A 26841-nucleotide genomic window follows, 5' to 3' on the forward strand; every position below is an offset into this window, starting at 1 on the left:
ACAACAGCAACAACACCATGTAAGCTGTTGGGTCACCTTGTGTCTTGCCAGCTGTTGAGTGGCTGCCTCCAAGGTTCCCCCAACAGAAGGATCGGGAGTCACCATCCTGCTAGACATCTGGAGCAGCCAGCGCTCCACCTCCTGGAGTTCACTATGGTACGCTTCCTGTTCCTTGACCTGGGCTTCCATTTTTTCCACATGAGTCTAAACCACAGGAGTAGAAAAATACACTGAATATCTTCAGCCTGCACATCACACAGTTATTATAACCACATAATTTATTGGATATGATTTTCTCTCAGTGTATTACAACTACTGTCATCTCAGAACAGGTCCTCACCATGGCTCTTTTACAGAGCTCAGTGTAGTCCCTTTGCAGTCTGGTCATTTTGTCTCTGACGGAGGGGTAATGGACTGAAGCTAGCAGAGCATCTCCCTTCTCCAACACAGACCTGACGGATCCATCGTGGGACTGAACCATCTGCAGCAGAGCCTGTAATCACAGACAGACATGACTAAAACAGTAACCACCAACATCTAAGTAAACTTGTTGTATTACGATTCTTGATAAATTCTAAAGGATAAAGTGTTTTGGGAATTTTTTTTCTATAACTGGTTCCTACCATCTGATTAAGGTATTAATATAAAAGCAAAGACATATTCCAGAAAATGGTCAGCAGTTATGTAAAGTAGACAATTTTTTTAGAATTAATGAGCTAAGACTTGCAAGGACGCTCATGTGGTCGATAATAATAATAATATTCAGTTAGGTTCTGCTGCCATTAGCACTAAAGAACAAGACCACAAAATATGACATTAACTCAATGTCCAGTAGGGCTTTATATTGCTAATAGAAATAAATTACAAATTACATAGCTCTTATACCTTATATTTAGCCAGCTGTGCTCTCCGTTGGTACAGTTCAGCTTTAGGCTCCACTGGGGTGTTGAGTAAAGCCCGGGTTTCCACCAACCACTGAGTCTGACCCTTGTAGCGGTCCTGAAACTCCTTAGCCAAAAGCAGGGCCCGCTCAAGGAAGCTGTGCTCATGCCTCAGTCCACCTGCAAGCTCCTCCAGCTGTGCAAGACGACCCTCTACCTCACCTCCCAAACACTCAGCTCCAGCCTCATCTAGGAAGCTTGCTGCCTGTTCCGCTCGCTCCCTCAGGGATTTCAGGAAACTGTGGCCATGATGGAGCTCAGACTGGAGAACCTGGATGAAAGAGAGCAGACATACAGCTTAACAGAGTGCTGCTTAAGTGTCATCAACATTCATTTATACTGAATTAACATTGTGCTGAATATATGCAAAAAGTAGACAGCTTCTATGTAGTAAAGTAAAGTCCTAACATTGTAGTATATAGTACAGGGTCTGAAATGGTAAAATCCCATCATGCCATTCAAACACGGTATCATTGATTTCTTTGTCCAACTTCAGTGCTGCCCCAGTCACACAGACCGGCCTGGCAGTGAGCTTGAAAAGCTTTGAACCCATCAGGTAGGCTGACACCTGCACAGAGAGTTGAGGGGAAGACTGGGAGGTCATCATGTGGAGAAACCACAGTGAATAATATGAAAGGAGGAACCAATTACAAGGACCCTTAACAGGCAGCAGTAGCCACGGGGGTTTCCAGGGCAACCACAACATACCACAGACACACGCAGACATCCACTCGATGGGACGCCATCTAGCTTTCATCATCTGGCTATTATTGCTTCAGTCAAGAGTAGTTTCACAGTGCAATTTGGTGCTCAATAAGAAGCTGTAGGCTTGTGTTTTATTCCTGTAATAATACCAACACCAAATGATCCAAGACTTTTTTGAAGACCCACTCAAATATCTTTAAACTGCAAAGTTCAACATCTTCTTGTTCCAACAAGAACAAAACAAAAATTCAATTGACTTAAACATTGGCTATTGACGAAAGATATGGCAACCTTATTGATATAATATAACTTAATATCTGCCATCGTGGCTACGAGAGCCCTTCATTCTGTAAATAGTCTTGTACAATGTCACCCACAATTAGCCGTCAAGTGTCTTGTTCATCTGCTGTAAATGATGAGCACTAGTGGTTCTCACTCTGCAACAGCTAACCGGCTGCATTATGTACTGTAATACATCTACTGCATCACTGACAGCCATATTCATCTTCATCATTATTTACTAACAGAGGAAGAACATCACTAAGGTGACCCTGTGAGCAGTTTATTAGCTCTGCTGTCATTGCCTCTGTCATGGATGCATCGATTTCCAACATACAATGAAGCCACAATTGCATATTGTACAGAATTATTGGTTAAATTATGATTTTCTTCTGGTGATATAGTGTTCTTTGTTATTTATGATAATAGGAAAGACACATCACAACATGGATCTAGTCACCTGTGTGGTCCTGTTCATATAAAAGAAACAGGGATTTAGGGTGGAAATGTCCTTGAACATTATGAAATGTCAGTGAAATTAGAAATGTGAATGGGGGAAGGGAAGAGGTGGCATAATTAGCCTGATTCTCTCATTTTTTTTTCCTCGTTTACATTTCAGCAGCCAGTGTGTAGAATATGCTTTTCTGAGCACTCAAGGGGAAAGAAACTACTGCATTTTTAAAAATAGATTTAAAAAAAGTTCAAGGGGACAAAGGATATCCTTTGGTTTTTTTATACTGCACGATGCTACGGTATCTCATTATTTTAATTTACATGTATCTTAATTAGGTTTCACCTATTTCTGGCTGAATGAGCCCGCCAGTGTGGTCTGACAGTTACAATTCAATATCCAATGAAGTCCAAATCCAACTAATGGCCCTTGACACAGCTATTGACTACTGGTCTTTGTGGCAAAGTATAATCACCCAGCTCACTGAAAGTCCCACTGGCTCTTACTGGGAAAATGAGTAAGTGATGGAGCACTTGTGTGATATCTGCAGTGCTGGAAGGACACATGCGGTGAAAGCATATCTTCAGTCCCAATGCAGTGACAGAGAATTGATCCCAGACAGGGATTACTGCAAAGCCCACACCAGCTGATGTTTTTTAAAATCTCTGTGTGTCTCCATGCATGTATTTCTGGATATGTGAGTGTGTGTGAGACAGACAAAGAAAAAAATATTGATTAAAAAAAATGAAGTGGAAAAACTGTGGACACACAGGATTCAGGGGTTTAAGAGTTTGCCGCAGCTTGTTAGTACTTTGGATGGGTTTTGTGGTATACAAGTGTTGGTGTGTGTGTGTGTGTGTGTGTGTGTGTGTGTGTGTGTGTGTGTGTGTGTGTGTGTGTGTGTGTGTGTGTGTGTGTGTGTGTGTGATGTGAAGCGGTAAGGGCACTGCATCAATTACAGTGTCTGTGCCAGCAGGCGCCTGACACCGGCGCTTCTTCATCCTCTGCTTCACAGTGGGAGGTCTCTCCCTGCTATCACGCTTCCTCCAAAGCAGCACCCACTTTGTCTTCACAAAAGGCCAATCGATATACACACACACACACACACACTCACCTAATCTTCCACATGCTCGATATGAACTATGCCAAATAAACGATATTTGGTGATTGCACTACACAGTGAAAGGTGCATACGTGTGCAAGGCTTTCTCAAGCAAAATGCCTATTAATCAAAAAAGGGTCCAAAACTGTTAAATGCTTTTACAGTTAGTTTTCTTTAGTCGAGAGTGTTATCCAGATATCATAGGTGCACTGACTGCTTTGCTAGTCTCACAGAAGGTTCATGCATATTTTACAAGCCCAGGAACATTACAGCTGCCAAAAAAAAACATATACTTGATGTTACAAGCAGGTACCGTGTGTTGCTTGGCAGAAGACTAGATTACAAAAGGACATTTTGCCAGCTTGGATATTGGACTGGAGATGAGTTTGTGATCAACTTCTCCTCTATAAATGGAAGTGTTGCTGACACGTCAGTTTGCCATGGTAATACCCAGCTTCTGTGGTGATTTATTACAACCTGTTCAGGAAGGTGCACAATGTGCCGCATTGCACCTTGTATCCAAATGCATGGCTGACAAAATGAAAGATCAACAGAGTGACTGTAAAGTTTAACATTTCCTATTAAAAACACACCACCACAATTGTAAGTAAAAATGATCAATACCTCTAGTTTCTTCATTTTCTTGTCCATGACACCACGGTCCAGAGCTTCAGCACTATTAGTTAACGCTGTGAAGCTTTTCTGAGTCAAACTGAGCCAGTTGCTGAATGAAGAGCAAAGATTTTCCGCCTCTTCAATACTCTTCACTTCCTCCTGTAGCTGCTTGATGGTATCCTAAAAATATTACATAAAAAGACAAAAGGAACCTTTAAAATTAACAGCATCTAGTATACTCAAAATAAACTGTAGACCATGTATGACATTGTTTTCAAAATATTTTATAAATACTGTAACTGCAATATAAAAAAATATGACAACTAATACTGCCTTCTGTGTGTAAGTCAGAACTGAAGTTTTGCTGTTTTTGGAAACATGGTGTGTATCTTCCTCTAGTGGTCTACCATTGGCCACCAAGGACCAAAAGTTCTCTGATCAGCCATCAAAAGAGAAAATATCCATTTCCCCCTGTGCTTTCATCTGCTGAATGTCAGTAACTTCACAACAAGGTGAAGGAGAGCTTTATGTTTTTGACACATTATTCAATTGACTGAGATTTTGAGTCTGCAACACCATACGGATGAAGAGGGTTTCTTGCAGATTTGACACATTATTCACTCTTCTTGCAAATCCTGTGGTGAGAGCCAATTAGCTGATAGCGCTGATAGTGCACCTTTTTTTTGACTAGACAGAGGTAATAGCTTCGCACCTCAAGCCCATATGGCCCCCTACTTCACACAGTGTAATTACAGGCATCCATGGTAAGAGAAGGATGATGCATCCATGTGTGTTGGCATGAGAGGAAGTATCTGCATGCTTGGGTTAATTTTGTGAGAGGAAGGAAGGGGAGTGGATATAACAGAGAGAGAGAGAGAAAGTGAGGGAGTGACAGAGAGACACGCACACACTCAGATGTGTTACTGGAGGTGTAAAAATCAATGTCGTGAAGGCAAAGCTTTGCCACTCCTGGCGCTGGGTGTGAGATTGCATTGTGTAGCCTTTAATTACAGCCTTTGCCCCAGACCAGGGGAGCCCCATTGATTTCCCTTTAGTCCCCCCCAGAGGAGCAGGAAAATAGAACAACACAGACTCCACTCACGGGGACAACCCTAAAAGCTACTTAAGAGGGGTGCTGTAATAAATAAGAACAGAGTCCCATCTCACTGGAGTAAAGTCCGTGTTTGAAAAACCCTCTGAGGACAGAGACTCCAATGCACACACTGCACAAATAAAATTTAAGCTTCTTGATCTATGATTGAGAGAGTGTCATTTGTCAGTGAGACCACTGGAGGGCCTTAACGCTTAAACAGCACTTAAACTACTGTAGTTTCCTTCCAAAATGGTCATGAATATTTTCTCTTAATTCAACATGGTAGCAATGTTAGTAAGAAAGGGTTTAAAAGGTTCAATCAGTACCTAAAGTTAACTTAGTCTGCATTAGTTAGGGTGATCATTGTATCACAACATACACACACAAAATATCATATGATAAATATCAATATGTGAAGAAATAATAAATAATCATATAAAAAATACTACCCCTTTTAAGTCTTGAATTTAAAACCCAGCTTTGTATATCCTGCAGACACCCTAATAAATGTTGTTATTGTGGAGTCATGGTGTCAGACTTTTACAGGAAAGTCTTCTGGTGGACAGGAAATTCAGAGTTGTACTTGTCCGGGCAGCAGCGTTCAAAGTCATTCTTCTCGAGTGCCACTGTTTTAGCTGATGATGTGGGTGATTGTGTCCTGTACATATTGTGCTACTGCATTAGGAAATTAGAATATGTCACAAAATATTTCCACAACTATATTTACAGTTCTATGTCATGAAAGAAAATAAACATTATAGGCTTTTTAACACCAGAAGCAATAGTAATACATAAATAAATACATAGAGACACAAAGAGTGTCTTACTTGTATGTTGAGCAGCAGAGAATGGTAACTGGCAGTGATTTGGGTGGCGGTAACACTAATGCGACTACTGATGTAGGTTTCCTCCAGAACCTGCTGGACCAGAGAAGAGAGGCCATCGACTTCTCCCTGCCGCACAAGCACTGACTTAAGACACCCCTGTTAAGAAGATACAGACAAAGATATAGAGGAGGGACCATATTATCATATTTTAATCAACTGAAGATTACAGATGATTTAAGTGATAGTTAGGTTTTCCTCAAAAAACAAAGCCTTAATGTAAGTAACAAAGATATAGGGACAAAGGGTCAATGAGTGTGTTTGTGTGTGCGTCTATTTCCCTCTAACTGCTGGGAAGGCTGTCTGACATCCCAACATTGGCAGGAAGTTTGTTTCATAGGGAGGAGACCCAGTTGAAAAAACACTGTCTGTGCACTGTTGTTTTCTATAAACACATGCTGTGAACGGAGGGTACATATTAATTGGAAGAGTGATTTATTATTATAAGCGCGCCTAGATGCTGCCTAACTTTCATTTTCAAAGACTGAGCTGAGTGTATGGTGAGAAAATAGGTAGGCTTTTGCAGTCAGTGAAAAGATTTTGCATTGATTAAAAAGACAGCACCAGTGCCTTCTCTTTCTGACCTGGAGTTTCTTTAGCTGAGTCTCCTTGGTGGCTCTATCTGACCGCCGATGATGTCTGATGTTTGCCAGATTCTCCATCTCCTCCAGCCACTGGGCCAGACTCAGGAACCTTTGGCCCATCTGCTTTAGTCTGGTCAGTGTGGTGCTCATCTGGGTCTGAGTCTCTTCCAGGCGTCCCTGGTAGGCCCCCCACTCTCGCTGAGCAGTGTCCAGGGCTCGGTCCTCGATCTGCGGCACACCCCAAGGGATGACCCTCTCTCTGCTGGTCAGCACAGCGGAAAGCAGAGACTGACCGTTTGAGCAGCGATCCTGCAGGAGCTGAGGGGAATAATAGGAGAATAATAAGGGAATGAGTGTGATTTTACAGTCTGAAGCGGTTCAATTCTGATGATATTTATGTTTCAACCTTGATAGAGAGATCTGATGAGCTGAATTAACAGGAATGGAACGATGATACAAGACAAGAATGTTTTCTTTTAATGTGTACTGTTCACATTCTTTTTAAAAACAACAACATATCACTCTACAGCATCACTACCTGTAACTGTTGCAGTGTCTTCTCTATTGTATCCACGTTTCCCTCTGGATGGGTCAAGGAGGCCAGAGTGGCCTGTTCCTGCTCCAGCCAGTCCTCAAACACATGAAGCTCCCTTTGATACTCCTGATGGACCAGCACCAGTCCCTTGGCCTTACCGACTGCATTCTGCAAGACGCCATGTTAAAGACATTACTGGAGCTCCACAGCTGTTACAGGTGCACAGGACAGTTTAAAGGTCATTCGGAAAGCCTGACGGAATCACATTCAAACAGAGCAAAGGATAACTAATAAATAGCTGGATTTTGGAAATATCAACAACGTTGTTTGGCTTTCAACTTCAGATATGTAGGCATTAGAAATTAATGCAATGAGTCAAACTATGTTGCATAATTCATGTTTATCATTCGTTATTCAAATGCCTGCAGAGGCAAGAATGAGACAGTATGTTGTGGTTAGTACCTTGGCCTTTTCTTTAAGGGAGTTGTACCGACACTGCAGCTGCTGCACCTCCTGCTGAGTGGTGCAGTGTTCGGCCATATTGGAGCCCTTTGTGGCAATGGTCTCCAGAGGACTGCTGTGACTTAATACTTCTTCATACAGAAGCTGGAATAAAACAAGAACACATACTTTTTCAAAGGGAGGCTCTGAGATATTAATCAAAAAGAAATATGACAATTGCTCAGTTAAAATCCTGATGTGATACCTTGGTTTTTCCCAGGTTTGCTGTCTTGTCTCTCATCTCAGAGTATTGTCTGTCTGAGCAGCTCAGGGTCTCGTCTACACGGTCCATCCACAACACAAACTGACCTACGTCCTCCTGATAGCTGGTCCATTGTGACAGTGCACCCTCCAGTTGACTGAGACAATTAAAATAATGATATTAACACACAACATGCAGACGTAAGCGCACATGCAAATAGTTAATTTCAAATCTGAAATTCTTCAGGAGAAACTAGACAGTTTGTGTTCACAACCTTTTACACTGAATGGAGGCAGAAAGCAGGGAATCCCATGAGTCCTTGAGGTCCTGGATTTGTTTGCGAATCACTGGGACTCCCTCAACCGAAGTGTTTCTCTGGACTGCTTCTCCCCGTGTCAGCAGCATCTTCAACTGGATCTCTCTCTCCTGACGAGCAGCCAGTAAGGCCTACAGACAGAGCACAAAGAAACATATCTGAGAACTGAAATAAACATCTCTGATTTGATTCCATTACGTTATTTAAGAAATGCATATAGGGTTTCCAGGAAATAGGCCATTACTTGATAATCACTAACAATCTGTGTTCCAAGGACATGAATGACTGGATTTGGGAAGACACTCTTTGAACTATGTACCATTTTGATCTTGAACACAAATATGGACATTTAATGATTAAATAAATCTACAACCTTAATTATCAACACTTTATTATGTGTATTTGTATAAACACAAATCTGAACCAAAACTACAGTTGGTCCATGAACTCATTTCCCACTTTTAAGACAGAAATAACTTCCGTAAATCACTAAAAGTGTCAGCATGCCACAGTGCAGGAGACACAGATATTTATTTTAGGTCAAATATTACTCAATAGCCTAGTTCCTGGAAGTTGTGGCATATTCATCTTCTCAACTCTTACTTCCAGCTGTAACATCCGGTCCTCTAACACGCCCTTGTCCGTGGTGGTTGAGGTGCATGTGTTGAGGACCCGCTGAGCTTCACACACCCAGTCCTGGAGCTCTTTTAAACCCTGAGAGAAGAGGCGATGTTCCCCTACAATGCGTTCAATCCTGGAGGCTTTGTCCTTTAAAATTGAGAACACGCCACTGTAAACACACTCTTCAAGTCATATGTTGCTTATGAGAAAAAGGTTAACACTGTCAGTGTCTTCATATTGTTCTGTGAGTATTTGAAATCCAAGTCTTTTTTTTTTCCTTTCAAGCGTCTCTGGAGACTTTCCCGCCCCCTCAACACAGAACAAACATGGTGCATTGTCTCTGCAGTCATCATTTGTACATTATCAACCTCTGCATAACTGAAAGGCAGAGCTACAAAAACAATCTGCAATGGGCAATTTTAAGATTTAATTTAGCTTTCCCTTGTCTGGCAGGAAGAGGACCTAAAAATAGCTCATAGCTTGTTAGCCTACAAAATAAATAAATCCCATTCATCATTGCTGGGGCACTCTCATGGTCCTGAGGTAAGAGCATGGTGCTTCAGAGTCAGTGTGAATGTTTTGTTCTACACTAAAACAAATTAATCATTGAAGTGTGACCAGTCTAATGACAGCTTCAAAAAGGTCAGACTCTGAAGCGCCGACAGGTTTCGGCGCTGACATTTTGTAGAGGTGCTTGATTGTAGAAAGGTAACCTCAATAGCCTCAGCCCTTTTTTGTGTTGATGAGGCCACAACCATGAATATATTTCAGAGGTGAAAAATGATGAGTACACCCAGGTAAATTACTCATTCCTGAGCACAATATTTCATCTGCAAGGCAAGTTTTTAGATTACAGCGACCATGACTGATGTGCAACAGTCAACAACACAACACATTGCGCGGAAAAACAGCAAACAACATGGCTGAACAGAAGGCTTTACAGTTTTTATGCCAAGGCACATTTCAGCATGCTGCAGCGTTTTTCAGACAAAAGCACAGGTAAGTAGACAAGAAGAGGGCGACATGGGGTTACAAGGTGTGAGCAGTGTTACCTTGGTTAAGTTGCTGAGGGCTAGGTACTGTGCTGACAGCTGGGACACACGGTGGACGAAGCCCTTCCCTGCTGCTTGTCCCTCCCACAGACGGTGAGCTCTTTCCCTCAGCCTGCCCAGCTCTTCCTCATGATCAGCTATCTCTTCCAGTACACACTGGCCCAGTATGAAGCAGAAGGAGCAGGAGGTGGAAAAATAAAGACGAAGGAGCCATAAGATGTGGAGGAGCACGAATGAAAGTGTGGGGTTAAATGTGAAAGATCGGTAAGCGTGGTTGTATGGTGAAGGAAAAATAATGAAATGATAAAAAATAGTGTTTTCCATAAACCAGAAAAGGGAGGTGAGAGAAGCACAGAAGAGGGATACAAGGTTGAGTTAATGCAACAATGAACAGACGGAACAAGAAGAGCACATCACAATACATGGATAAAGATATTGTAAAAAAAAAAAAAAAAAAGAGTATCAGCATTTTTTCTCTTGATGTTCCATTTTAAATCGGAACATGGTAATACAGTTTTTGGACACAGAACAGGGAGTCGAGACAAGCCTGATAAAATACTGCAAAGGAGGGGGCATATGAGGAAGGGTATAGAGGATTTTGCCAACACAGGTTCAGACACTGAAGCCTTCATGTACTGTATTGTACTTCAGGTGCTGAGGGAAGAAATGTAATTGCTTGCAGGGCCAGACAAAAGATAACCAGGAGAAGTGCTACAGCACTTCGACAGAGTCAATACAAAAATAGCAACAATGATAAGGGCAGAGCTTTGAGATGAGCTTGATATATTTTGTCTCTTTTGTCAGTTTTATCTTTTTAACGCTCCATGCCTCTCCTCCTTTTTTGTCTCTGCCAGACATGGCAGAGGCTGTTATCGCATCCTGAAAAAGGGCCTTTTAGCCACGCTGCGCTTCAGCTGTGACAGAAGGAGAATTAATTAGATTTCTGGACTTTTCCTCTGACTATTGTGTCAAGACGCTGCTCTTTTTTGATCCAGTGGTGCTCAACAAATGTAATTAGCCTCTTCTCTCTCCCAGCTGATTTCAAATTGCACTTTAGGGATCCATATCTGATGGAGAGCAACAGCTATTTAGTATTATTAATATTAGATTTTACTTGTGTTAAAAGAGGAAATGATAAAATCCACAATAGCAGCTGACAAAAGAATATGCATAAACCTTTCTCTTAGCATGACATAATGTAATTTTAGACTATGGGTCCTAAAGGATGAATTAAGTTGTCCTGATGAATTCCAATACATATTGCTTAAGGAGTGACTATAAAACACTGTAAAACTCACAGACGGCCCAATAAATAACCATTATAATTATAGGAGAGATATCATTTTAAGAGCACTGATGTTTGGCAGTGAGGGAGACGGCAAGGAATCAGGAAATCTGCAATGAGTAATTAAAGCCAGTGGAATGTGATTCATCTGGGTGATAAACGCCGCTTCAGGCGCCATAATACCTGCAGTTTGCTGAGCTCCTGTTTCTTGGCTGGAAGGTCATGTAGCCGAGCACTGCTCTCCTGAACTCTGACCTCGGTGCTGTTGAGCCATTCCTGCAGAGGCTCAGCACTGGCCTCAAACTCTGTCATCTGGGACTGTAGGTTCTACAAAGATGATACACAATTTATTCATTATGATGTCATATTGTATTTAATTCTTCTTTTTCAGTGCAGACATTCAATTGAAAGTATATGTTAACCGACCTTCAGTGCATCCTCCCTCATCTGCCAGTTATTCATCAGGCTCTTCCAGTCTTCTCTTGCATTTGCCACTTTGGTTTTGACCCCCTCCACTCTGTCTCTGGACACCACAGCCATCAGCAGATCCCCACTGGCACCTACTGTACTCAGTCTGGCCTGGCCATGCTCCCTGTCACTCAAGAACTCCTGTGGGGATACGCAGACAAAGACAAAAGAACTGTGACTTTCAACACAAACGCTCATATTAAAGGATGATGGCGTGTAAGTGGAAGAGAGACAGACGATATGGCCTAAATGAGAACTTTGACAATTTTTTTTTTTTTAGGATCTCACTCACTCACACTGTAAAAGCAGTAATTAGGTAAATGCATTAATAATACCATGTACGTGGGCAGAAGGTGGGAACAGTGAGGCAATCACAGATAAGGAAAGGCAGTCAGCCTGAAATGTGTTTGGTTTTTATATAGCACTTCTGTAACCACCCACAACACAGACATACACACAGACACACACAAGCGCACACACACACACGCACACAGACCCCTCCCTCAGAGCTGAGTCGATGACAGTAGCGCACAGCAGGGACCACTCCACCATCTGTGCAGTCAGCACATCACTTACACACACTGTAGCTTCAGCTTTAGCCTCAAAAACACACACACGCACACACACACGTACATTTAGTACAGCACAGCTGCTTATGAAAACATACAAGTCTTCCTCTGTCTCTCTTCATGTCCTTGTCGCTTTACTTTCTCTCTCTTTTATGTCCATTCACCATATTTTTTTAACACACTTACTACTATTCTGCCTCTGCCAGTGTAACAGTACCCCACCAATTAAGTGTGACACAATGGATGCCCCCGCCCCACCCACACTGGCCCTCCCAGAGGTCAGCCATGTGGAAACATTGTTCTACATTCTTCACAACGTCAATAATAAATAAAACATGACCGACTCTGTATTTCAACCTCCTCCGCTGCTATATATACGGCACGACTTTCACTCTCATCCTTAAACTGCAGTAAAAAAAGTTCTGGAAAAAATGCACTTAATATCAAGACCACAGTAGAGTTAGTAACTGTAACTGTTGATTAAATAAGTTAAAGTGTGTTTTATCTAGAAAATAAAGTTCTGAGCATAACAAGTTTAGATTTGCATATTTGACTAAGGCTAAGCCTACACCACAGTTCCTTGGTGGTAATGTTGTAGTCAACATGGTCAGGTGTGTGAGAGGTAATTAACTATGTAGTGCAGGGATGAAGGGAACGTCTACCTTAAGTGACAAGCACCTGACTTTTAGCCAGGGCCCTGGGGTTCTCTAAAGAGGCTGCCAGAGTGTTACACCTGCCAACTTCCCAAAGAGGCAAAGAGAGACACATGAGATATTTTGAGGAGAATGGCAGAGAGACCCCACTGTGAATCACTCTCTTATCCCTCTTGGCAAAGCGCCCACTTCCAGCTTTTCTAGCTTACGGCAGGTAATGCCTCTACAACAAGCCCACCAGAGGACACTCAACAGTGGGCATGTCAATACAGATGTCCCCTTGAGCGATCTCTTATTGAAAGTGGGTTAATTTACTGTTTTTCTTTTAGCAGTTTATTTTGTGGGAGAAATATTTGCCCAGCCTCAAAAGTATGTAGTATGTGTATGTGTATGTATTGCAGATTTATCACTACAATTCAAAGGTAAAAGAAAATAAAAAATATTTTGATGACAATAAGATTCCACCAGGTTATGTAAATGCATTTCTTCAGCTTCACTGTCAAAAACTACTTAAGTAAGAAACTGGAAAACAGCCAATAGTAAAAAGACAAGATGGCCCAACTAGTTGGCGGTTCTTAAACAGGACATTATGAGTATAATCTGGCAACCACTTTAGCAGTACAAAGCCAAGTAACTGTAAATTTTGTTATTTCTCAAAAAAGCTGCCAATGCTTGGCAACCTGTCAGTAATCTAGTGTGGAGAACCTTCAAGGGATATTTACCATATTTCCCTGTGTTTTGAATAAAAACTCCTATTAATCAGCAACATTTTCATGAAAAAATATACTTCTAAATTTAAATCCTAGCTAATCTAACAAAAAGAGGTGGATCAATTTTCAGCATGAAATTTCAGCAAATCATTCTTTTTTTATACAAGAGTTTATTTTACCAAGTTTATTATTTTGACTTGCTGTTCTGTGTATTAAAATTAGGTTCATACATATATTTTTTTTAATGTCTATAACTCTTCAATGTATTAAAAACAAAAGAAACTTAGCCAAACACATTAATTGACCATCATATATCAGCCATTGACAAGTTTCCAGTAGCAATGAATTAAAACAACATGCAGTCATAGATGAACCGAGTGATCATAGTGTCCACAATGTACAGAGCAAAGCCATTGTTGTAAAAACTGCACACGGGAAACATATTTACATCACCCATGTTATAAGGACATACTGTATATGTTTCACCGGTGTCTTAAAAGATAAAAAATATCTCTCACCTGGATCCTCTGCAGAGCAACAGAGGCCTCTGTGACACTCTGAGGCACATCAAAGCATTTGGCTGTGCTGATTTTTGCATTGACCAACCACTGCTGGAAGTCTCGGAGGGCAGTGCGGAACCGCTGCTCCAACAAGCGCTCCTTGTTTTGACACTCTCTGGAGGCACGAAGACTGAGACTGGGGGATTGAGTTGAAAGAAAAGGATGGCTTTAAAATGTTGTTCACACACTCGGTTCCAACTGAAGAAAATAAACAAAAGGAAAAAAAACAACACCACAGGAAGTGTCTCCTGCCCATGTGCTCGTCAAAACAAAGAGTATACGCGAGCAGATGCTCGGATACTACGCAGTACAAACTGTCCTCACATTGTGGAGGAGGAGATGAGCAGGAGTGAGAACCAAGCAGGTGGAGAAATGGCAAAATGGGTGAAGTGGAAAAAAATGAGTGCTGGGGCAAAGTGGGTGGGTGGGGGATGGTGTTGTGTGGTACAGCGTGGGAGGGGGTTGAAAGGCAACATATGAGTGGGGCAAGAGTTTACATGGGTGACAAGATGGAGACAATGAGTGATGACAGGAGGATGCTACAGGGGAAAAGGCTAGAGGAGATGCAGCAGTGGAACTGTATGTGAGCGAGAGCTTACAGCGAAGGGAGATTAAATTTTTAAAAAACGTAGAATACATAATCTCATTTTTCATATAAAAACTGGGCATGGATAAAGAAAGGAAAAGGAACATCATAATCTATAATACAACTTGTCAGAGCAGCAGACAACATCAATATATGACAATTATGCAAAACACAGACCTGCATTCAATAACAATTACATTTTTTGTTCAATGCCAAAGTTTTTATAATTTTCTCCTTCGATACAGACAGTTCTCTCTTTCAACACATTATCTGCACACTACATTATAGTTAAACCTATTCTTTCTTTTCACTTTTGACCATATCGAGGCAGTACTATTCTCCCTGCATTCGCAATAAATTACATTACTCATAGATGTAATTTGCATTTGAATACCAACATGTGTAGTGCATGAGTACATTTCATACAATTTCTATCATACAACATTTACAAATATACACACATTTGTAAATCCAAATCCAAATCCAAATACAATTGTACATAATACTGACAAGATCATTGTGTTTGGGTTTCATGAAAACAGAGGGCACAGGGCGAAGGTTAAAATCAAGAAGTGATGGAAAGGATGACAGCAGGGAAACAAGGTGCACAGCTGTTCAAGTGAGTGTTGTTGTCAAATGGGAGGCATAAAAAAACAACAAGTCAATAACACACTCACCCCTCTCCAACCGTAGCAGACAAACACATGAATATGCACATAAACAGCCATGAGTTTCAATGATGCGAAGAGGGCACGGAAGGGTAACACAGTGGGGAGAGGATGAGTGTAGAAGAAGCACTATTTTCTGCTGTGACAGACAAAATCTGCCATGTGCTATTAAAAGGAGGGGGAAGTTACTGTATTTTGCTCTTTCCCCCGACTCTGTCTCTCTTTCTGCAGTGCTTCATACAGGACAGGTGCAAAGAACAAGCAAGCCAAGTCTATTACAGACTAAACAGCAAGTGGATGAGGGAGGCTGCTGTTACCAATCAGCAGTCAAAGCCAATTACCCGCCAAAGCATCTCCAACATCCAGGTTAACCACACGAGCCAGCAGTATCTCAAGATTACATTAACAGTATAATCCCATGAAAAATTAAGGCGGTAAATTGTGCTATATTGCCGTTGATACTTGTGTATGCCTGTGCTGTTGTAAAAGCACTTCATAGTTTATTAACAAACAAACAAATGCTAAATGAAAACAGGCTCACTGGTGGGCTCAGGCACATGCAATTAGAGCTCAGTAAATGCATGCAGCATGTCAGCATTAAAAAAAAAAAATCTTTCTCCCAAAGTCACATTCAGCCCTGCATATAATTAAACCAGAGCAGGACAAAAAAACAAACTCATTGAACGAAGCAGGGATGAAGGTAAGGTGGTTAAATGTCGCTAAGCAACTGGTGGGTCTGGTGCTGTCTCTCACCTATTATCTCTGTCTGGCTGACACATGTCAGGACGTGTGGTCAGAGATGACCACATTGACACTCGGACAAAAATAGGCAGGTTTGGACTCTTCATCGATTTCTATTAAGTTGTACACCTCAACCAAAACCACATCATTAACCTTAATCATAACCAGCTGATGCCTGAACCTCAACCATAATTCAAATCTTAATCCTAACCTCAGAAATGAGGCTTTGCCTTATTAGGAACCAGGCAGGCTTTGATGTCCACGAGGACTGTTTGTCCTGTACAATGTCAGTGTTAATACTAGAAAAGGTCCGAAAGAGGCAGTACAGAGGAAGTGACACTCACGCACACACGCACGCACACACACACACACACAAACAGATGGAAGCTTGTAAAACAAAGCACGAACTCTCCCAAACTCAGCTGGAAGAGTTCAGCCCTGTGGTTAGTGTGTTATGGAATGAATGAACAGGTTTTGCACAGTGACACTTTCCAAGTGAGATAATATCACGGCTGGACAACTTGTAGTCAAAATATATCATGACATTGTTTCAGATACATTTAGAGACGGATGCTATTACATAACAAAAACCATACAACAATTCAAATTCAGTATCATTTATGCACCACATAAGACCAAAAAACTTTCACAGCCTGAATGTTCTGTTTATAATTCGAGTTATCTGGACGATATCACTTTCATGAATCATCATCATGAAAACACATGTAAGTAATTTACCGCCACACACTGACACGGCTCACTAAAGCGTAAAGATTTCACTTACCTGTTGTGCTGTTTGATAACTGAGGTGACCCGGTCAGACTGTGTGCCCAGGTCTCTGGAGTATCTCACCAGGTCGTTCAGCTGGCTTTTCAACTTCTCTGCCATCGGCTCTGCACTCTGCAAGCCCTCCAGAATATCCTGAACGACACATACAGACACCAGCTGACTGAGTGTGTGTGTGTGTATATGTGTCAAGAAGAGACAAACACCTAACGGATCTGCATGACATCGTCCAATCAGAGCACCCACATTCCTATTCACACCCTGGCTTTTGCTCTTCTCACATTCACACACACAGACACACAGTTCAACACATACTCACAGTTCTGCCTGTACAATAGCATTTCTGTTCTTGGTGGAGTGTGGCAGGAAGGAGCCTTGGTTAACATTCTCCCGCTCTGCTCAGCGTGCCTCACATTCTGCATGCACGTTGTCATGAAATCCTGTCCCATGAAATATGTACAAGAGCTCCCTCTTGCTCTCTCTCTTCCTCTCTCTCTGACTCTCACTCACTCGCTCTCTTTTTTTCTGACGTATGACCAATAAACAACCCTCCCGCCTTCCCTGTTCCCATGGACTCATAGCGCTCTTCTCCTCTCCTCCCTCCTCATGTGATTCTACTACTTTCTCTTCCCTCCTATCTCTCTCTCCCTCCTCCCACTCCTTTCACTTATTACCTCTCACACATTTTTTTACTCCCTCTCATTCTCACATGCTCTCTCCCTGTGGAATTCAACTGTCAGCGCTCACAGATGCAGGATTCGTTCAAATACACACAAATGGGTGCGTAACAAAAACAGGGCTGGACACAGGAAACAGGCTGAAGGAGGAGAAAGAGGAGTGGAGGAGGAGGGGGGGGAGACTCCTCCTCTGTTTCTCTCTCAAACCCAAATTGAGGGAAACTAGAGAAAGGCATGGCTGAAGAAACCTAGGGAGGAGTATGAGGTTGTGCATGCTGACATGGCCTTGACAATACAGAGAAATTGTCACACTGTAAACATCCTGTGGAGGTTAGAAACAGTGCAGCAGGGGAGGTGACGAGCAGGAGCATTGAAGGAACAATCCTGCAGCCAAGACTGACATCAGTGCACACTTCACACAGCAGAGAGGACAGAGAAGAATAAGGGAATGTTTGGAAAGGTAGAGATAGTGAGAAATAATGGCAAAAAAGGAGGAGGGGCAGAGGGGACAGAAAGGGTAGAGCGAAAATGAGGGAAACTGATGGGATTGTAGCTGTCACTCCTTCATCATTCCAGTAAAGCTGATTTACAGGCTAATCTGTTTTTAGGATTTACAAATAGAATGGATAATTACTGTCGGAGAAAGCTTGGCTGCACAATGTGTGTGTGTATGTCCGTGTGTGAATACTTTCTATAAAACAATGCTAATCACTTTCTCGTAAAATGAAAATAGCACAGTTGCCCGTCAGCTTTTACACAATTCAGCTTGCCAACCAAAACACAAAAAGCAAACAAAAGTTGAAATTATTCATTATTTTTTTGAATAAACTATTGTGAGCAGATGAACTGTGAATAATGTAAACAGTGTGCTGCCAGTTATTTTAATCCCACAGCACTACTGTACCTTAGCTAACTGCCATCCTCCCACTGCTTCCTCGCCGTTGCTTCGTCCCTCAGCTTTGATCAACTCCTGGCTCCACCTCCTGAGCTGTCCATCAAGTTCTTTCACCTCGTCTTCCAGCCGCACGGTCAAACGGTTGTACTCCTCTTCAGAAGCTGTGGCAGCTGCCAGAGCTCCTTCCAGACCATCCCTGGCCCGCAGAGCAGCCCCCTCCCATTGCTCCAGAGCCTGGGACAGCGCCCCCAGCTGTCGGTCCATGGCTTCGCAACCTCCTGCTGCCGTGTGCTCCGCCGTGGTTGCGGCACTGCGACGCACCCGGCTAAGGCGCTCTCGGCCCTCAAGTAAACAACACTCCACACGCTCCTGAAGAGATAGGGACAGCAGTGAGGAGACAAAGTTGCTACGGAAACTGTGGCTACGGAAACTGCAACCGCTGCTGAGTTGTAGTCAATTCTATTTAAAGCGGCTGACATTATATTTTTCCTCATATACTAAATGTCTACTGCTTTAATTCCCTGCAGTTCTTTACTTCTGTCTTTGTGTAACAATAGCTAAGGCATACATATATTATCATCTGCTATCTCAGTATTGTCCTGGACTACTACTAATGCCACATCCTCCATCTCCATCTACGCCTTTATCTCTCACTCTTTGTGGAAAGGTAGCACTTGAAAGGTGTGAAAGCAAACACTTGAGTATGATGTGTTAGCAGCGAGCTGACTGAAGGATTAAAATAGGAAAAAAAAGGCATCTGATCTTTTCGTGAGTGATGATAGGATATGAAAGTTAACCTATAGACCATTCATAGGAAATTAAAATGATGCGGATAGATTGTGTTCACATTTATACTTCCTCCGTTATAGAAACGGTTCTACAAACACAGTTTTATAATGTTACAATTAAGGTGAGAAATCAAAATGCAAATAATATTTCCTCACCTCCCTTGTGATTACAGAATTATTCAGCATGGCATTGATTCCAATGCTTCTCTTTTTAAACTTATTTATGAAGTAGATGACCAGCTTATTGGCTGTAAAAATGTGAGAGGAAGGATTGAGATATTTGGCTGTGATATGGACACAAACTGAGAGCCAATTCCAATTCCCTATATTGTTTGCCCTCCATCATGGCAGGAGTCCGTTAAGAGTGGATAGGTTCAGATAATTCAGCAGGCAGTTACCTTAGCAACGGATATTACATGTAAGACTGGGTGTAAATTCCCCACACATCCCTGAGGCTTGTTTATGGCATGCACTAATGTTGTTAATTTAAAGAAACACTGCATTCTCTTAATGCTTAAATCACTAAAATAGAACATTATTCTAATATACTCTTGTGGTATATTTTAATGGTATATAAAAGTGTCCAGAGTGGCAACTGTGGGACTTAATGTGGTGGAAAGAATGAACCAAGAATGTTCAAGTTTGTATGTAACATCTTACCCTGACTTCTGACAGTTTCTTTTTAATAGAAGCAGAGTCTCCTGATGTATCGGACCAATGCTGCAGCTCCTCTCCTGCAGTCATCAGCCAGTCAGTGAGCTCCCTCACAGCCTCCAGGTATTCCTGGTGTTCCAACACAACGGCCTGTGCAAGATGCACTCTCTCCTACAAAACCAGTCCAGACAATTGACATGTTTATTCCTCTATCACTGATGATATTACCAAAATATTTCAACAGACTAAAAAGCAACATCTTCTGTACCTCCACCAAAGCTGTAAGGTCGTCAAACTGTGCCTGCAGTTGGGTCCGAGCACCATGGTTAAAGCTTGTGTCACCAGTCTTCTTAAACAGTTCCCTTGCTTTCTCTTCTAAGCTGGACAGTGCCACCTGGTGGTCTTCCAGTTCAGTCAGCAGAGCTCTGAGTTTCTCGAGCTGAGAGGCCTTTTCTCTGGGGCCAGGCTGTGGTGTAAGTGGAGCACACACCTCTCGTTCGACAGCCTCCATCCAGCACTGCAGCTGGGCAGCGCTGTCCAAGTATCCTCCCCACTGAGAAACTGTCCACTCCAGCCGACTGAGGGGAAGATAAGAAATCTTAAAATTGTGCCACAGAATACTATTAAATGTTGTGTAAAATATTCATAACCTCAATACTTTAAACTCATATATTCTTGGGACATATTATTGTTGAGACAAAATGTACCTTAATGCACCATCGGGCTTATTCCCTTTTATCAGGGGGGTTCAAACCCACACAAACACAGATACACACCCATAATTTTACTCGCCATCTGTTACCCCCCTACATGTACAAATAACACCAATATCCACATACTCACACACGCTAACCCATGCCTCCTGCTATGCCTTTCTCCTTAAAATACAAACACACCCCATGGGTGACCCACAGTTTGCCATCCACTATTTAGTCTCTAATTAGATCAAATTTTTTTTCATGGAGTGGCCATAATTGCTCATTATCTACACACACACACAAACACATGCCATCTTACACACACACATACACACACACACACAGAGGAGAACTCACTAAATCAGACTCATCCATCAGAGATACAAAATGAGATAAATACTTCTAATTATGTATTTAACCTAATAGTAATTAATGGCATTGAGACGTCATTCTGTCATGATGAAAATAACCCTCATGTTCCCAAGAGAGGATTTTTGGCACACAGGTAAATGACCTCTAAAATGTCCATGGGTAAATTATTTAATAACATTTAAAAAACAACAATAAAAAAAAACAAGAATAATGAGAATGTGTCAACAAAATAATTTGTAAACCTATGGGGAAATTATAATAAATGAAATAACAATAATATATAGTTTTAATTGAACCTATGGGATGGAAGCCATTAAATCGTAGTTTATTTATTAGAATCATAATTCAAAGTGAGGACATGTAGTCTACCTGTGGCAGCTCATGGCAGTCACTAGCAGCGTGGCCCACGCATCCTCTACTTCCTGAAGTTGAGAGTGGACAACTTCCTGTCCGGCTGCTCCGTAGTGACGCAGGGCCAACTCGCACTTGCCCATCGCCATATTCAGCTTGACTTCTCCCTCACCCTTTAACAGCAGGATGTCCTGTGCAAACACAATGGGGTCACAGTGAATTAGACACAAAGAGAACAGCCCCATCTTGTGTTCACTGGAACATATGAAATAGAAGAGATTAAAAAACTACTAAAGCTATGAGAGAGTTTTTACTTCCTTACAAATTTCCAAAATCCTAAAGACATTCGTCAGTATAATATTCCATGGAAAAAACCCCGCCTCTCACCTGCACGGTCTCCAGCCTTTGCTCCAACTGTTCTTTGGTCCCCATTGTGCTGTCTACTGTACCAAGTCTCTCCTGGATCTCCTCCAGCCAGGCCCAAACTCCCTGAAGGGTGTCTCCAAAGGCTTGACTCTCCTGGCAGCCTCGCAGCCTCTCCCTGGCTGCCTTCAGTAAGGATTGGTGCTCCATCTGGAGCTGGCCTGTCACTCTGACCTCTCCCCCTGACCCACGGCCTGCTTCAGACAGAGACTGGGCCTCCTGGCAGACACGCTCAATAGAGTCCCTTGCAAGAGAGAGAAAGGCATGTTATTGTTCAGAATAAATACAGTATGCGTATATCTATAACATGCCACCCTCACCCACGTATACAGACCTCCTTGCTAGCAGTTCCTTATGGAGGTTTTTCATCCTTTCCAGCTCCTCTGTGGTGTCAGGAGCTCCATGCTGGCTCTCTGCCCCAAGAACAGGCTCACTCTTGAGACTGAGCTCCATCTGCTTCAGCCAGTCTCTTATATTGTTCACACAATCATCGAAGCTGTGAGGGGACAGTAAGACAGAGAATATAAGAGGAAAGGAGAAGCAAATTTTCCATTTAACTGAAATTCCTTTACAGAAAGGTACAGTATATCAAAACGAAATGAAACTGACTTTTTCAGAAGGCCAATACTCTCATCTATGTCTCGTTGGCTCTGAGAACAGCTGTTCAGGTAGCTCCTCCACTCTTTCTTACAGGAGGAGAGATGCTCCTGGACCTGTAATCCTCCAGCTTTGGGCAGGTGAAGCTGGAGCCGCTCGGCCTCCTCACAAATCTGAAGGAGACGCTCCTCACGTTTTGATGTCTGCTCAACGGACATCTGTATATGGAGAAGAAGCTGAAACTGAAAAGTCTTTGCATCTCTCAGATCAAGATTTAAGCAAGGTAAAATGTATAACTAAAATGCTTAATTCATATCATTATCTAATCTTTCTCTGGGGTTATTTGTAGTCTTTATTTTATTGTAGCACAATCCCCATATGTGAAAATATTTGGTAAATATTGACATCGGCATTGGTAAAAAATTATACCAATATACAGTATTTGTTGATGCATTTTTTTTAAAACACACATTAAAGTATACACTTTATTTGTTAAATATTTAATTTGATAAAATTCTTAGTTACATTTATCTGTTAACTGTATTACCTCAAAATAAAATGAGTAAGCTGTAACAAAGTTTGTTTTTGTAGAAAACTAACATGCTTTGATCGGTGATATTTCCCTAGCAACTGCTAACATCAACATGTGTAAGATTATATTAAAGGAGTACCTTAATCCTTTGTAACTTGGCTTCAAGGATGGTAACGTCTCCCGTTTGGTTTGAACATTCTTTCAGCTCCAACTTTAGATCTGCGAGCCAGGAGTGGAAGTCTTGGACGAGCTCTGCTTTGCAGAAAAGAAATGACCATTGAGAAGGAAAAAAAGGGAAAAAAAATCTGTTAACAACAAGTTGAGGAAAACTGGTGGGTGGTAAAATGAAGAAAACGAGGGCAGAGAGTATTTACAACTGAAAAAAAACAAGAAGTAGGAGAGAGAGAACGGGAGTTGTGTTGAGACAGATGGGAAGTGTGGGCGTGTCCATGCTGTGCAGCGCTAGGTTGCCTTGGCAACAAGCCCAAAATGACTCCCTCGAGAGCAAATGTGACGAGAGCAACATTACTCTCTGAGGCACAGGTGTGTGTCTGGGCAATGAGAGCACATCAGTGTGTGTCAGTAGAGTGTGGATTGTACTGGGCGGATGAAGTGTGCTCTGGGGAAGGATGCTGGATAATCAACAGTAAATCTGCTGCACCACTAATGTAAGCAAATGACATTGCATCATGTAGTTGTGCACTGTTTCATTGGGTGATAATGAGGTTTTAATTGTTAATAAAATTCTAATGTCTCCTTATCAGGGTGTAAGTTATAGTGGCCGTCATTGTTACCGTATTTGACTGAGATAAATTGAAAATTAAATTGACCACAGTTTTATTGATGTGTGCATGAAATGAACTGTGAGAAATACCAACTATAAATTTCACAAGACTGTAAGTAAAACAACAAGCTTTTGTATCCATCTTACGGTTAAAGTGAAGCTGTAGCTCATCTTGTAGGTTGCCCCTGGTCTTGGCACAACGCTGAGCTACAGCCTCTGTTCGCTTTGCAATGGACGTGAGGTCAGAGGAGAGCACTGACAGCTCCTCAGTGGGATGTGACCTGCACAGGGCAGTCAAGGCTTCTCTGGCAGAGTCCATGTCTGCCCTCTGTTGCTGCACGACAGTCTGAAGGTCCTGCAAATGAAGAACATTAAGAAATATAAAGGTAAGACTGAACAAGTAATAAAACCCAGGGTGTAACCATGTGGTAAAATGCAGAATGAATAATGGCATGGTACATAAAAAGCATGTGACTTTATGTTCTACTAATGAACAACAATTGTATTATGTTCAAGGATTTATTGGATGTGTTTTGTTTTGCCCCTGCAGTTTATTGCAGTCACCAAATTGTGGCGGTGGAAGAAAACTAATATGAAATGTAGTTAAAATTTCATTACATATGGATGAAAACCCTCACTGACAAGAAAGCATTGGTGATGTGTCCTAGACCAGAGTTGTTTCCTTAAATGTTTAAACAAGTACCAACCTTTTAAAGACAAACAACCCAGGTCACAGTATAAATCATGACAGGATCATTTTTAAATTTTACCACAATCTCTGTGACATATGAACTCTAGTTCTCTTGAATAAGTGCATTCTAAATTACAGTATTTACCTTGACAGCACCGATATCTTCAGGGGCAGTAGCTTCAGTGAGGTCAGACAACAAACCCTCCACTGCCTCCAGGCGCTCGACCATCTGGGACATGAGGTCCTCAAGTCGCTGCTTTTGGAAACTGAAGTAGGTCAGAGTGTGTTTGGCCTGGTTGAACACCTCCTGTGCATGGGCCATTTTCTTCCTCAGGTCTGACTCCAGGACCTGGTTCAATAAATATGTTTAACAACAAACATAGAACGATAAAGACAAACATGTAAGCAGTTAAGAGAAGGATTGATTGAGTACTCCATAGCTCTTCAAATATTTATGAAAGGGTGATGTCATTGTCATTGATGTTTCTAGATACCATTTACCACTGCTAAACCTTGATGGAGTGGAAAAAAGATACCAAAGTTTATTTTAAAATGTCTGGTATACAGTTGTTCCAGCAAATTCCCTTAGCATTTCTCTTCTGCATCATATTCACCTGGATTTGTAATGGAGTTTCCTGCAGCTTGGCTTGTTCCTTCAGCTGTGTCACTCTTTCCTGCAAGGCCTCCAGCTTCTGCTCCCTCTTCTCAACATCAGCCTGTTGAACACAGTGCAAGACACTTCAGTTACATCACAATCACTAAGAACCCAATCTGAGTATTAAACAAAAAATTATTCATACAATCTTCCTGACCTGAAAGGTGTCGAGCAGGGCCTCAGTCATCTCCTTGTCACTGAGATTGGTCACATTGTCTGTGAACTCAGCAATCGAGCTCGATGTCCACTGATTGATGTCCTGCTCCATGGTCTTGAGGTCGTCCCACAGAGCCACACAATAGCCAAGTCTCTCTGTGTTGGTCTGTATTCTCTCTGAGACCTGAATGAACAGAGACCAGCAGACTGAGTGAGTACGCTGCAAAATACATCTCAGTCAACAAGGGATGTGGGATCTCTCTCCCTACTTTGTGGTTTACTTAGTTTTGTCTGTAGCAAGGGACGGCCTGCTTTACTGGGAAATGGAACGAAAACAAGACTTAATTGGTTTGACAGATGTGGAGATGAGTAGTGGGAGAAAGAGAGAGAGGCAGATAACGTGTCTAGACTTGTTTACATTTCTGCCTCATTTGTGACAGCTGAGCAGCTAAATAAATCCCACAATAGGAGAAAAAATGGGGGGGGGACAGATATATATATATATATATCATTAAAATGAGAATTGTACAACTGCTTTGACAGATCTGAACTATTGATGTCATATTTATCTTTTTTCATTGTCATGCTATACAATAGACCAAATCTCTTTATAGTCCTCATAGTTATACTTGGGCACCAGACTTCAGTAAAATTATATTCGTTTTTGACAATTCATGGGTGTCCCAAACTCAGAACAAACAGCATTTACCTCGAACCACTTGTCTTTCAGCATCTCCATGTCTCTCTGGATGGTGCACATATCAGAACTGGGAGCCTTGTCCATCTCTCTCTGCAGGTCTTCAGCAGTACATATTAGCTGGTCCATATCCTCTTGTTTCTCCCTCAGCTCAGCGTGGACAGTCTCATGCTATAGGGGGGGACAAAGATGAGGGCAGAAGGAATGACAACAGATCACCACTAGAGGGAGAGATGCTGTCTGTACACAAACCACTAATCAGGGGAGAGCTGGTATTGATTATGTTGAAATTATGCTCTGTGTCTGGGAGATTGATGTAGGTATTATTATGTGCAAGAGGGTTCCTGGTTTGAAACTGACAGATTATGTAATGGACAGACAGACGGATGAATGTTCCTAAATGGTGATGAACTGAGAAACCAATGATACGCAACAAAATACTGAAAAGAAATCCATGTTCAGCTCATTGTTCATCTTGGTACATATTTCAGAGGACTATGACACATTATTATGCATGTGAGGTAATAAACAACAGCTTCTGTTTAACACACTACTTTGCATCTGACAAGAAACAAACGATTCTGACCTGTGTGAAAATCCATTTGGCCTCCTGAGCGTTGTGATTGTGGTCAGGCAGATTGTGGGCAACACTCTGAGCATTTTCCACAACGGTGCAAAGGATCGACTTCAGATGATGAAACTGGTGGAAAAGATCAACAACAACTCCACTCTGTTCCTGACTGCATGAGACAAAGGAAGAAGAAACAGTGTCACAGTTAGTTGGTAAATTTAAGGGATTGCGTATTGTGTTCCTATGTTAAACCATTTCAATTCTAAGGCGATTAAAGACTAAAACGAATCATATTGTCCAGACAGAGAGTGGCATATACTGTACGTAAGGTAGGCCATGTACCTATTACATTATTGTCTTGGAACTCTAAGCTGTGATTTCTGTGTGTTTAAT

At 41.8% G+C, this 26841-nt stretch overlaps 1 protein-coding gene across 1 annotated transcript in view; it reads right to left on the reverse strand.

Moving 5' to 3' along the window:
- The window catches only part of syne1a (spectrin repeat containing, nuclear envelope 1a), a gene marked incomplete at its 5' end in the record, with an annotated part of 103554 nt that overhangs the window by 46657 nt on the left and 30056 nt on the right, over window positions 1-26841 (reverse strand). The window contains 30 exons of the mRNA XM_083898728.1: window positions 37-204; window positions 341-493; window positions 886-1212; window positions 4103-4273; window positions 6014-6169; window positions 6655-6972; window positions 7193-7357; window positions 7652-7795; window positions 7896-8049; window positions 8167-8339; window positions 8812-8976; window positions 9882-10037; window positions 11350-11493; window positions 11593-11775; window positions 14085-14262; window positions 16906-17042; window positions 18489-18848; window positions 19928-20092; window positions 20190-20499; window positions 21361-21533; window positions 21730-22009; window positions 22100-22261; window positions 22375-22580; window positions 23034-23146; window positions 23826-24033; window positions 24515-24718; window positions 24984-25085; window positions 25182-25364; window positions 25890-26048; window positions 26464-26617. Coding sequence (XP_083754854.1) covers window positions 37-204; window positions 341-493; window positions 886-1212; window positions 4103-4273; window positions 6014-6169; window positions 6655-6972; window positions 7193-7357; window positions 7652-7795; window positions 7896-8049; window positions 8167-8339; window positions 8812-8976; window positions 9882-10037; window positions 11350-11493; window positions 11593-11775; window positions 14085-14262; window positions 16906-17042; window positions 18489-18848; window positions 19928-20092; window positions 20190-20499; window positions 21361-21533; window positions 21730-22009; window positions 22100-22261; window positions 22375-22580; window positions 23034-23146; window positions 23826-24033; window positions 24515-24718; window positions 24984-25085; window positions 25182-25364; window positions 25890-26048; window positions 26464-26617 — 5671 coding nt within the window. The remainder of the gene's footprint in view (window positions 1-36; window positions 205-340; window positions 494-885; window positions 1213-4102; window positions 4274-6013; window positions 6170-6654; window positions 6973-7192; window positions 7358-7651; window positions 7796-7895; window positions 8050-8166; window positions 8340-8811; window positions 8977-9881; window positions 10038-11349; window positions 11494-11592; window positions 11776-14084; window positions 14263-16905; window positions 17043-18488; window positions 18849-19927; window positions 20093-20189; window positions 20500-21360; window positions 21534-21729; window positions 22010-22099; window positions 22262-22374; window positions 22581-23033; window positions 23147-23825; window positions 24034-24514; window positions 24719-24983; window positions 25086-25181; window positions 25365-25889; window positions 26049-26463; window positions 26618-26841) is intronic.

This window comes from Microchirus variegatus (genome assembly GCF_963457635.1).
Source record: "Microchirus variegatus genome assembly, chromosome: 12".
Classification (NCBI taxonomy): Eukaryota; Metazoa; Chordata; class Actinopteri; order Pleuronectiformes; family Soleidae; genus Microchirus; species Microchirus variegatus.